Below are 13,114 nucleotides of genomic sequence, written 5' to 3' on the forward strand. Positions count from 1 at the left end.
TTCAACTCCTAATTCTCCGCCCCTCCAGTCCAAGTGCTGAGATCACAGGTGTGTGCCATCACAACCGGTCATTCAGATAAGTATAGACAGACAGAGCAGTTAAGGTTTTAAATAAGATGGCTTAAAAATAACATGGACAATGTTTATTTTTTCTTAGTTTGTCAAAACAGGGTTTCTCTGTGTAACAGCTCTGGCTGTCCTGGAACTCACAGAGATCCACGTGCCTCTGCCTCCCAAGGGCTGGGAGGGATTAAAGGCGTGCATCACAGCTGCCCAGCCAATGTTTCAATTACTAAAAGAAGTATTACAAATACCAAATCTGTCAAATCAGCATCCATGCATATGTGTGGGTGGTTTGCTTTGGTGTATTTTTGAGCTTTTCTATAACATCTATTCATTTTTTAATGTAAATTTAATGAAAAAAATTTAAAGAAATGTCACCATCAACAATAACAACAACAACAACAAAAAAACCTTGATGATTCATGAAACCAGGATGGAATCCATGTTTCTCCATCCTCACTGGGCTCACTTACCCGTGTTTTTCATGACTGATGTTAAGCTGCTAAGGATGGAACTAATTTTTGCCAGATCCACATTTGCCAGGTTTGGCAAAACCAAAGCTGGGGAAGGGGACAGAAGCGAAGTGCTCACAGGCTTGGGGAGAGGTGGGGCTGCTGTGGTGGGCACAGGTGCCGGGGCACATGAGGAGGCCTTCGAGACACTTTCTGTTGACTTTGTGGGGACAGAAGTGGAGACAGCTGGTTTTTCCAGAGGTTTTTCTTTCCTGTCTTCCACTGTTTGAACAAACAAAAGAGACAATTTTATGACCTATTTTCTAAACTTCACTTCCAGTATGAACCAATATTATGTCCTAATATTTCCTACTCTGAGGGTAAAAGCCCTACACTCACTTTATGCTTTAAAAACAAAACAAAGCTGGGCGGTGGTGGTGCACACCTTTAATCCCAGCACTCGGGAGGCAGAGACAGGCGGATCTCTGTGAGTTCAAGGACAGCGTGGTCTACAGAGCAAGATCCAGTACAGGCACCAAAACTACACAGAGAAACCCTGTCTTGAAAAACAAAACAAAATAAAACAAAACAAAAAGACAGGGTCTCTCTATGTAGCTCTGGCTATCCTGGAACTGTCTCTATAGACCAGGCTGCCCTTGCCTCTGCCTTCCGAGTGCTGGGATGAAAGGCCTATGCTACCACCACCAAGTGTATATCCAAAATATTTTTATTTCAGTAAGGTATAAAAATAAAAATCATGGCCAGCAGTGGTGGCGCACGCCTTTAATCCCAGAACTCGGGAGGCAGAGGCAGGTAAATCTCTGTGAGTTCGAGGCCAGCCTGGTCTACAGAGTGAGTTCCAGAACAGGCTCCAAAAGCTACACAGAGAAACCCTGTCCCAAAAAACCCAAAAATAAATAAATAAATAGATAAACTAACAAATAAATAAATAAATAAATGATAAAATAAAAATGATTTATGAACACTGGGCATACAGTTCAGAGTTAGTGCCTGTGAAAGGCCCTGGGTTTGCTCTCTAGTACCATGGAAAAGAAAGTCTGACTGACTGATTAGCAGGAAAGCAAAGTCAATACAGAATGAGCTACTATTAACCATATCAGGATTACCAATGATTTTTGATCCGTCATCTTCCACATCTGAGAGCTCCATGTCTTCCACATCACGGTTATCTGTCACGGGCTCAGGTGTGGCAGATTTGTCACTCTCCATGGCTGGTGACTGGGATTCCTCACCTCCCATTCCCTGAAATGGAGACTCAGACCCCGTTGGGGAAGGAGCATCCATACTCGGAGAAGGGACTGGTGATTCCTCAGGGTCAGGAAGGGTGGCCTTCAATTGATCCAACTTCTTCTTCAAGTTGTTTACTCGGTTCGCGAAAGTTTTGTAAGCCTAAAAGAGAAAAAAAGAGCTTGTTTCTCTAAGAAAAGGAACTGCCAGGCACCATTTTGACTGTGATCAGATTTCATTATTATTAAAAATAACTAGCCCCAAACAAGACTATCACCTTCTGTTGAGCACAGAGTAGTCTGGGGTATCTACTGTGCTCATGAGTACTACCACCCACACAGCTGTCTGAGCTAGACTCTTGAAAACCTTCACGATTACTGTGTGTGTGTGTACGATGGTCATGGATGGGCAGGCCACGGGTGCACGTGGAGATCAAAGAAAACTGTCAAGTCAGCTCCTTCCTTCCGTCTGTATGCAGGTTCTAAGGATCAACTCGGGTCTCAGGAGGAGGGCCTTGACTTGAGGAACCTTTGCTCTATCAAGCACGTCCATGAACCAGTACTGGTGACTATTTACTCAAGTCTTTACTTATTCAGAGCTCCTCTCTGTTGCAGTTATTCCTTTTCTAAGTCAGTACTGTGCTTCCTGGGTTCCTCTTGTGTTGGTTTGCTTGAGCTTCTTTGTTTCTGAGGACCTTAACAATTCTGAAGAGTACTGGCCGACTGACTTTGTCATGGTTAGACAGAGGTCATGAGTTTTCGGAGGAAGACCACAGTGGTCACGCCAGCACACTCATGTCCTCAGCACTGCTGCTGGTCCCACACCTCGTGGAAACCCCTCCCCTTTTCCTAAGTCAATGTCAGAGGAAACTCTCGGAAACTGGCTCTTCTCTTCCCACCCTGTGAGTCCTGGGGACCAAACTCAGGCCATCAGGGTTGGCAGCAAGTGCCTCTCTATCTGCAGAGCCATCTCAGTGGCCCCTTTATGCCTTGATCATTTCAATTGCCAAGATCTTAAAGCGGGGTGCTTTAAAAATACTATTTTGTGTGTGCACATGTTGGAGAGCATGTGCAGAAGTCAGAGAACAAACTGTGGGAAATGGTTCTTTCCCTCCACTGTTCAGGTCCCAGAGCTCACACTCAGGTCTTGGCTTGGGAGCAGGTGCCTGAGACACATTGAGCCATCTTACCCCTTCCCCTCCTTTTGCTTTGAGAGAACCATCATCACTTTGTAGGTATTACTTTATTTTGGCTAGACAGTCAAACACATTATTTAAAAGACACTAATATACTGGGCACAGCGGCACATGTATTTCCAGCACTGGCTGTTTCTGATTCAGTTTCCCAGAACCCACCTGGTGGGTCAAAACTGCCTGCTAACTCCAGTTCTAGGAGATCCTCTGAGGCACAGGCACAAATGTCATGGCTGTGTCACCCGCATGTGTAGGCAACAGTGACATACATTATAGGGAAAAAGACAGGGGCTGGAGAGACGGCTCAGCAGCTCAAGAGCACAGACTGCTCTTCTGGAGGACACAGGTTCAATCCCCAGAATCCATATGGCCAATGATAACCATATGTAACTCCAGTTCCAGGGGACCTGACACCTTCTTCTAGACGAATGCAGTGCACAAATGTATATGCATGTACATAAAGTAAAAATAAAGATACAAATGTACACCTATTGAAAGGTATTGGAAAGTGCTGGGCATCCAAACTTGAAGTGAGGAACACCAGTGAGGCCACAAGGAAAGCTAAGCTCATGTCAGCGGGGCTCTTTTCTTTGAGGTTCTGATTTTGGGGAACAGTGTAAAAAATTGAGTGTTCATTCAAAAGGACACAAAATGAAAGTATGCTATTCAGTAGAGCTTTTAACAGTCTTTTTAATGTAGGAAAACAAAAGTTAGAGCCTCAAAAGATAGATACTATGACAAGAGGAAGGATAGAATTGGTTCAAAAAAATTTTTTTTAATTTTGTTTTCCTTCATGATATTTTCTTTTTCCTTTTTTAAAATGAGATTTCCTGAAGGCCTGGGAATTTCAGCAGATAAGGTACTTGCTGCCACACCTGGCACCTGAAGTTTGCTTCCTGGAATGCACAGGTAGAAGAGAACTGACTTCCAAAAGTGCCCCCCCACGCGCACACACGTTAACACCCAATTAAGAATAAATAATTGCCAGCACTCAGGAGTCGGATCCAGGACAAGCACCAAAGTAATTTTTTTTGTTTTATTTGTTTTTCAAGACAAGGTTTCTCTGTGTATCTCTAGCTGTCCTGGAACTCACTCTGTAGACCAGGCTGACCTCAAATTCAGAGATCCACCTGCATCTCTGCCTCCCAGTGTTGGAATTCAAGGTGTGAGCTACCACTGCCCAGCTTTTCTCACACACACACTCACACACACACACACACACACACACACACACACACACACACACACACTCACTCACACCATTCTCCCCCTGCTTCCTCCCTCTGCATATACACATGTATGTATAAATGCATACATATAATTTACAGTGTATTTCTATAACAATAGCTATGTATTTCATTAAGTGCTATATAGACTACACTGACTTTGGGAGTGGGCTCACGGGTGTGCGCACTACAGCAGACACAGAGAGGTCTGAGGAAAACCCGTGGGAAAGCTGGTTTGCTCCTATCATGCCCAGGGACCGAATGCAGGTTATCGGAGCTGGCAGCAAAGGCCTTCATGCCCTAAGTCATCTCACGGCCCCAATACCAATACAGTCCAAGTTCAGAGTCATATGTGTGTTAGCCGCATATATTTCGAGTCTTAATTTTCACTCTATAATACTGTGAACTTCTAAAAAAGAAAAGGAAAAAAGAGGAAAAAAGAACATCAAGGCATGATAAGCAAACAATCAAAAGCAGAGGGACTGTTAGATGAGTTACTATGGTAACCCAGGCCTGTCTAGAGGTTGGAGGAAATCACTTCTTAGTTGAAACTGAAACCTTTAATTAAAACATTCTAGGAAATGATTGCAGGCTTTTCTTAAGGTCTATCCCCTATGGGAATAAAGTCCCCAAACTTCCATATGTTTACGTATTCTGTCTTTGTGAGTATGCATGACTTAGGTGGAGGGATCATGGTACCTCCCCACCCCCGCAAGAAATCCATTTCACTCCAGCACCCTGAATTATCAAATCTTTGCTTCCTTGACCACTTCCACGTTAAAAATTACAAAAATATCTCTAGTCATTCACATGAATGAGTCACGCACGCACGCACACGCACACGCACACGGAAAAGGGGGAAGAAAAAGAAATACTAACGCACAATGGTTAGGACATTCATGAGTGTCAGTGTCTGAGGGACCCATGTCTTAATGTAACCAGCACCACTTTTCACCAGCTACCGTGTCTTCGACAAGGACACTAACATTCAGGAGTACCTCCTTCCTCATCTGTGTCTGGTGTCGGTCACCCTGTGTGACCCGTGTCTGACCCACAGGAAGCACTTAACACAAGACAGCTGCAGTTACTTACATTGGCCACCACTTTCACTTCCTTGTACTGAGCTTCATAGAAAATTCCAGCATTTTCTAGCGCTTCTGTTAGTGAGGGCCCGTTTTTCACCTGCTTATCTAACCCATTCACAAACTCCTCCAGCTTTGAACTTGCTTCTTCAAATTCTTTGGAGAACTTCTTTCCCCCTGTTTTGTCTAAAAAAATGGAGAAAGTATTTATTTCAAAATTAGAAAAGTAAAAACATTAATCTTAGCCGGGCGGTGGTGGCGCACGCCTTTAATCCCAGCACTCGGGAGGCAGAGGCAGGTGGATCTCTGTGAGTTCGAGGCCAGCCTGGTCTACAGAGCGAGATCCAGGATAGCCAGGATTGTTTCACAGAGAGACTTTGTCTCGAAAAACCAACTAACCAACCAAACATTTATTTTTAAATTTTATGTGTATGGGCAACTATTTACATGTATACGTTCCACATGCGTGCCCTTGGATGCCCTGGAACTGGAATCAGAGGCCAATGGTGGTGAGTCACCCAGCATGAGTGCTGGGAACTGAATCCAAGTTCTCTGGAAAGACAGCAAATGCTCTTAACCACTGACCCATCTCTCTGGCCCCACTGGTTACTCGTTTTAGCCATATTCCTCCTCAAGGATATCGGAATGAAGCTCCATCCTTTTCACTTGTATCCACTTTCTGCAGTGCAGAAGGCCTCACTAAGGTGCTCAGAAGTCAAGTCACCTCCTACAACAGTCTGCACTCTTCTCGGAGAGGCGTCCGTAAATCAGGATGATTCCTTCCCAGTGCTTGCTGGAGTAGAGCTGTGGACACGGGCATTCATCCTGTCTTTGCCTTTCATCAGCTATGCGACTTAAGCAAGCTACTAATCTCTTCCAGAGGCCTCAGCTTTCTCGAGGGTAGGACAGAGCTTTACAGGATTGGGATTATATAGATGGCCCATGTTCAAGTTAAAGTATGGTGCAGTAGACAGGGCTGAATTCAACGGGTAATATTCAAGTCACTCTGATCAGCAAGTATATTATCACTGTTCTGCCAAGACTTTTTGCTCATATTCAATGGATACACCCTTAGAAACATTACAGAATAAAAGCCCAGGCATCTTCATCTTTGGTGACTAATGCCTATTACCAAATTCATGTCACTGTTGTAAAACATGAGCAGAGGCAAACACCATCTGAGTTGCTATAAACTGTTTAAAAAGAGCATGTCCTGCTTGTATTCTTTTCCCCCATCATCGTTCAAGTACAAAGCACTGTGGAAGGCAGATAGTAGGGCTGATTATCTACAGGGTACTGCTGATCTTGCTCTAATTTGTCTAAATGGTCTACTTCCCTTCCCCCTCTTTATAGGCCCTAGTTGCAATGGTTAAACACAGCTACCCAGTTCTTTTTTTGTTTTGTTTTCAAGACAGGGTTTCTCTGTATAGTTTTGGTGCCTGTCCTGTAGCTCACTCTGTAGCCCAAGCTGGCCTTGAACTCACAGAGATCTGCCTGGCTCTGCCTCCCGAGTGCTGGGATTAAAGGCATGCGCCACCATCGCCTGGCTAACTAGTTCTTTAGAATATGTTCTCTAGCCAAGTCTAACTTTATGTAGACAGTGTAGGTTCACCATTAGTAGCTTGCTCAAGCTTGATTGTTAGAACCAAAATGGGAACATTAATCAAATACCACAGCCCTCACAATCATTATGACTTTGTTATCAAGTGTAGATTTTCCTCTTGGGGTGTGGTGGGGATGTAGAGTTTATGACTATTTTGTGTGGCTTATCTGGAAACTTCTATAAATCTTATGTTTTACGACTTTAATCCTGGCACTCTAGAGGCGGAGACAGAGGCAGGCAGATCTCTATGAGTTCAAGGCCAGCCTGGTCTACAGAGTAAGTTCAAGGCCAGCCTGGTCTATACAGAAACACCAAAAACCAAACAAACAACAACAACAAAAAACTTATGTTCTAGTAAAATATTGTTATTCTATAAATAATTAAATAAAAATAAAGCACAGTACAGGAGCTAAATAGACATAAAAATGAATATCATCATTATTTCAAAGATATGTATCAAATTCATATTATGTGTATTTGTTCAAGCATTAGAGTACAGAAAGAGTCAAGTAAAAGATAATCTCTGACTGTAGGAGGCTTATCTTCTAATAAATTATGAGTATTATTATATACAACTCGTAATATAAAAAAGGAGAGGAATTAACTAGACTTTACAAGACAATAGAATAACCTTACAAAAAAATATAATCAAACCAATTAACCACAAAGGGGAAGCAAAATTGTTTATATCTAACTCACTATAGCAAGAAAGTGAGAAGAGTAAGAACTGATATACAAAGCTAGGTGTGGTGGTACATGGGAGGTGGAGGTGGGTAGATCTTTTTGAGTTCAAGACTAGCCTGGTATACACAGTGGAATCCTTTAACAAACAAATAACTCCCTGCCTCCAAAAAGAAAAAACAGGGCTGGAGAGATGGTTCAGGGTCTAAGAGCATTTGCTGCTCTTGTGAGGGTCCTGGGTTCTGTTTCTAGCATTTATATGGTGGCTTACAACCACCCTTAATTCCAGCCCAGGGAACCCAATGTCCTTTGGCCTCTCTGTAGGCACCAGGCACAGATGTGATGCACATACAGATATTCTGGCAAAATAGTGATACATATAAAGTAAAATAAATAAATCTTAACCACCCCCAAAAAAGACCTCAGAAAACCTACCCCCTAAGGGGAATTTATTTATTTATGAGGTTTATACAAATCAAACTGCTACCTCATGGAACATAATTGCTTCTGAAAACTGTTTTACCTGAAGAGGGTGGGGATTCTTCCCCCCTTCTCTTTAAACAGAAAAAAAAAAAAAACTTTGAGATATATATAATGTGTATGTGTGTGTGTGCAGTTTTTTTTTCCCCCTTTGTAGCTGAGGATTGAACCCAGGGCCTTCTACCACTAAGCTAAATCCCCAACCCATTTTTTTTGTTTTGTTTTGTTTTTTTACAAGACAGAGTTTCTCTGTGTAACTCTGGCTGTCCTGGAACCCACTCTGTAGACCAGGCTAGCCTTGAACTCACAAAGATTCAACTACCTCTGTCATCCTAGTGCTGGGACCAAAGGTGTGCACCACCACCACCTGGCTCCTTGAGCTCTTTTATTGAGAAGGATGCGTCTGTTACCTTTCAAACACTTGAGAGTTTCGGTGCTGCAAACATCCACTCTCATAGTTGATAACTGTTTCTCCTTCAATTCTATCTGATCTTCTGAGCGTTTGTATGTCAACAACTCTTCAATGAGGGCCTGAGACTGAACACAGACCACAGTCAATTTTTATCAGAGAAGATCAAACATTCTCTCCCTAGATATAGAAGACTAATGACTACCAAAGTCCTAAGAGGGAAAAAAAAATGTTTTTTAATTTTCCTCAGAGCCATAGAAATTAATCTTCAATTCTCATGTCAAAACTATATTCTTAGCTACACACTTAACTTACTTTTAAGGTTTCTGAAGTCTTACTATGTAGCCCTTGCTTCACAGACCAGGCTGGTCTCAAATTTGTCCCCGCCTCCTGACTGCTAGGATTAGCCTTCACAATCACAACCACCAAGTTATAACACAAAACCCTTTGATTGAAATTAAAAATGTTTTTAACTTCTAATTTATTTTATAATCAGCACATATTTGTAGGCACACAGGTGCACGGTGCACGGTGCATGTGCAGGGGTCAGAGGATAACTCTTTCAGAAGTCAGCTCTCTCCTTTCATCGTGCGGCCTCCAGGAATCTCTCAGGTTAGCAGGCTTGGTGACCATCTCCTCAGTCCCTAATTATTCAAGTTAATTCCTGGATACAGGTTAGCACCGAAACAACCCCTCCCACCCTCCTTAAATTTAATTAGATATTTAGTCTTGTGATGTTCTAAGAAAATTTTAATTTAGTAGCACTAAATTAAAAAAGAAGGCTCCCTGGTAACATACACTACACACAGAGCTTAACTGGCAATGTTTTAGAAGGTTGTGTTTCCACTAGAGAAACAGAACTCTAGGTAATCTCATCCTATTCGGATTCCCCATGTGCATGAGAGCAGATGTAAGGATGACGAGAAACTGTGGCTTGAAAGGTGAATAAATGATTTTTGGTATACTTAACAAATTCTGTAACTTACCCGAAACTCAGCAACTATCTTAGATTTGAGAGCAGCTTTTGGATTCGTGGATGCTGTTGAATGAAATTAAAAAAAAAAAAAATCATTATTAAGAATGATTTTTCATTCTTTGTGCTTTTCATTAAGCACAAAGACTTGACCAAATCCAGGAAAAAATCTGAGTAGAGTTAAGGGTGTAGTCTGCAAACATACAGCAGGCCATGCACACATAAATCATAGTATAATACTGCAGTAAAACAATTGACTATGAAATTTAAATACTCCTAAATATGGCCAATAGAAAAATAAACTATTTAGATAAGTCCAACCCACTTACCTCCAACAGAATTGTTAAGTCCCAGAATTAATGATTTGGAGACACGGAGGTAGGTACATGAAGCACCTCCTTCTCCTGGTCTCATCAAGTATAAGAAAAATCTCAATATCTCAATGAAAGAGTGTCCAGGAAAAAGACATCCAATTAATCCTGAGCACCAGCTGAAGAAAATTATTTATCAACTCCCATCTGGTTAAGTTTGGACTTTTTTTTTCAGCTGACTTAGTTCATAGCAACAAAAGGTCTAAATGCATTATCACTGCAATTGAACTTTGGCCAAACTGATGGCTCCCGTTGTTCCTAAGCATGCAATGTATGACAAAAGGATGCCAGGACTCCCTTAACCGCGATGAGTACCATATGCTTGATGGAGGAAAACATCCCAACTCTCGTTTCACCTCCCAAATCTCCACTGTCCTTCACCTTGTCCCCTCCAAACCTTCCAGTCTCTCGATATTCCTCATTTGCCCACAGCAGTCTATAACATGCAGCATTCCACTCCCTCGATATCATGCTGGGTAAATAGGACAAACACAACAGGAGCTCCAGATAGAGAATGAGTTTCTGGCCGAAACTGGAGGCCCATGTCTAATCTGGTAGAATGTATCCCCAAATCTGCAGGCTTTCATGACTCCCAAAGAAATGCTTCTTAATGCCTAGTCTCCTCTTCAGCTCTGTGGTGTAATACCAGTCGCCTCTAACTTCGCACATCTCTGAATGTGGAAATTAGCCTGGGTACTAGAAAGCTTTTTTTTTTTCTTCTTTCAATCCCCCAACTACTCTTGGATCTTCGCTCAATTAAAACCCTTTTTCTGCATTTCCTCTGTTTAAAAGTAGTTTTTAAAAGAAGTAACTTCATGCTGGCTTGATTAGTCTAAGTCACTGGGAACCTCCCAGGCCTGGGAACACATGCTTGCCCATGGTTTATGCCAGGTACGCTGTCAAACGGTCTACATTTTCTTCTGCTCCAAAAGGAGGAGGTAATTTTATATTAGTTGAGATTTTGTTCCTTACTTTGTGATTTCTTCCACTGCTTACTCGGTTTGTTCAGATTTTCTTTCAGCTGCTTCTGAGTTTTGAAAGAGGTACCTGGAAAACATTGCAGTTTTGGCAGTCTGGCATTATGGGGAGTTGTTCTGTCTGTCCACTTCAGTGCCAAAGTTGGAGCATGAAAAAAGGCAATCCAAGACTGTGTAGTTTCTTTCGTTTCTTTTATTTTTATAAAAACAAAACCAGAAAACACCCACCAAATCTAAGAAGCTATTAAATAAATGTAATTTCTACGAGTAATGAAACCTCCAGTTCTGAAAAAGAATAAAGCAGAGGCTAAAAATAAGTTACTTTCAAACAGAACACAAACTCATATGAAGGATTCAACAGCTTCTTAGAAGGTGTTCTTTTAAAAGCAAATTTCTAGTGAAATGATGACCATAGCAATAATTATCATCAACTTCTATTTGCCGATTAATTACATAAATCTTATATGTAAAAACTAGTTTACTTAAAACACACACACACACACACACACACCAAAAAAAAAAAAAAAAAAAAAAAAGAATGGATATGTAATTACTGAAAATCTAAGCCAAATGGAGCTTGGAGAATATACAAGCATGCTCACCACCAAACAACTTAAAAATGTGAAACCATGCCCAAAATTTCCCCAACAGTAAGAAGACAGAGCAGTATTTATTTAACACAGCCAATGAACAGTTTTAAAGACTTAAGGAAAGCAAATACATGAAAATAACCAGATGACTATCATCACCTAACATGTTTGATATTTTTAATCAGCAGACACAAAGATCAAACTACCTATCCCAATCAATTCTATTGAGTCCAGTTATTCATATTTTTATGTATTTAATCTTAAACAAATCAGGCCACATCCCTTCACCCCTTTAGTATTATACAACAGAAATAGAGCTATGGATACAGACAGAATTGTAAAGATTGACTTTAAATTCTTTCAGGAAAGAAAAGGAACTTACTTAATGCTTCTCTCAATGCCACAATCATGTCTTCTGGGTACACATTTCTATCTTCCCAGATTTTAAAGATTCGCTCTATTGACTTAGAGACAGATGGATCCCTGGAAGAAAAGTAAATATAAAATACAACCAGGCAGTGGTGGTGCATGACTTTAATCCTAGGACAGGCACCAAAACAAAGAGAAACCCTGTCTCAAAACCCTCTTTTCAGCCTGGGGGAGTGGAGGGGGGTGGAGTGGGTGTGCACTCAGGAGGCAGAACCAGGCGGATCTCTGTGAGTTCAAGGCCAGCCTGGGCTACAGAGCGAGATCCAGGACAAGCACCAAAACAACACAGAGAGACCCTGTCTCGAAAAAATAAAAAATAAAAATAAAAGGGGCTGGAGAGAAGGCTCAGAGGTTGAGAGCACTGACTGTTCTTCCAGAGGTCCTGAGTTCAATTCCCAGCAACCACATGGTGGCTCACAACCATCTGCAATGATATCTGGCACCCTCTTCTGGCCTACAGACATTTGTGCAGGCAGAACACTGTATACATAATAAATAAATAAATCTTTTAAAAAAATAAAAATAAAATAAAAATAAAAAACCAAAACCCTCTTCCCCTCCAAAAAAAAGCTGACCTACCCTCAAACTTGAAATCTGTGAATAGTTACCAACAATTTACTATCAAGAAAACTTCTTGTGTTGTCTATTTTTTTTATTTTGAGAAGAGATCTACTTATTTATTTTACTTTCTGTAATTTGTCTGCATGTATATGTACCTGCTGCCCAAGGAGGACAGAAGTGGGTGTTGGATATCTTGGAACTAGAGCTACGGATCGTTGTGAGTCACCATGTGGGTGCTGGTAACCAAATCTTGGTCTTCTGGAAGACCAGCAAGTACTATTTACTAAGCCAATTCTCTAGCCATGTGTATACTTTTAAATATTTTTTCCTACATAGTTTGTTGCTAAGGAAAATTTCCTCCTTGTGATGATCTTGAAATACAAAGATTTAGTCAACACTTGACACACTTGGCATTCCAAAGGAAAAGCTGAATCTAACAAAATAAAAACATGGGGCTAGAGAGAGCACAGCAGTTAAGACTGTACTGCTCTTGCAGAGACCCCAAGGTGGGTTCCAGCACGGACCTTGGGCAGCTTACAATTGCCTATAACCAGCTCCAGGGATCCAACACCCTCTTCTGGCCTTCATGGAGACCCCACACATGGTGCATATACTCACACAGACACTTACATGGAGAGCAAGATGTATTTTTGAGACAGGGTCTCACTCTGTGTCACTGGCTGGCCTGTAACTCAGAGAGCCACCTCTACCTCCCAAATCCAGGGATTAAAAGTATAGACCACTATGTTTGGCATAAAAAGAAATTTAAGTCGGCCA

The 13,114-nt window shown here is 41.5% G+C and overlaps 1 protein-coding gene across 1 annotated transcript in view; it reads right to left on the bottom strand.

Annotated features, from left to right (window-relative positions):
* Nucleotides 1-13,114, bottom strand: part of Rprd2 (regulation of nuclear pre-mRNA domain containing 2) — a 59,347-nt gene that overhangs the window by 14,141 nt on the left and 32,092 nt on the right. The window contains 7 exon segments of the mRNA XM_028856271.2: nt 537-797; nt 1,643-1,925; nt 5,274-5,449; nt 8,438-8,564; nt 9,423-9,475; nt 10,753-10,827; nt 11,730-11,830. Coding sequence (XP_028712104.2) covers nt 537-797; nt 1,643-1,925; nt 5,274-5,449; nt 8,438-8,564; nt 9,423-9,475; nt 10,753-10,827; nt 11,730-11,830 — 1,076 coding nt within the window.

This window comes from Peromyscus leucopus, chromosome 6, assembly GCF_004664715.2.
Source record: "Peromyscus leucopus breed LL Stock chromosome 6, UCI_PerLeu_2.1, whole genome shotgun sequence".
Taxonomy (NCBI): Eukaryota; Metazoa; Chordata; class Mammalia; order Rodentia; family Cricetidae; genus Peromyscus; species Peromyscus leucopus.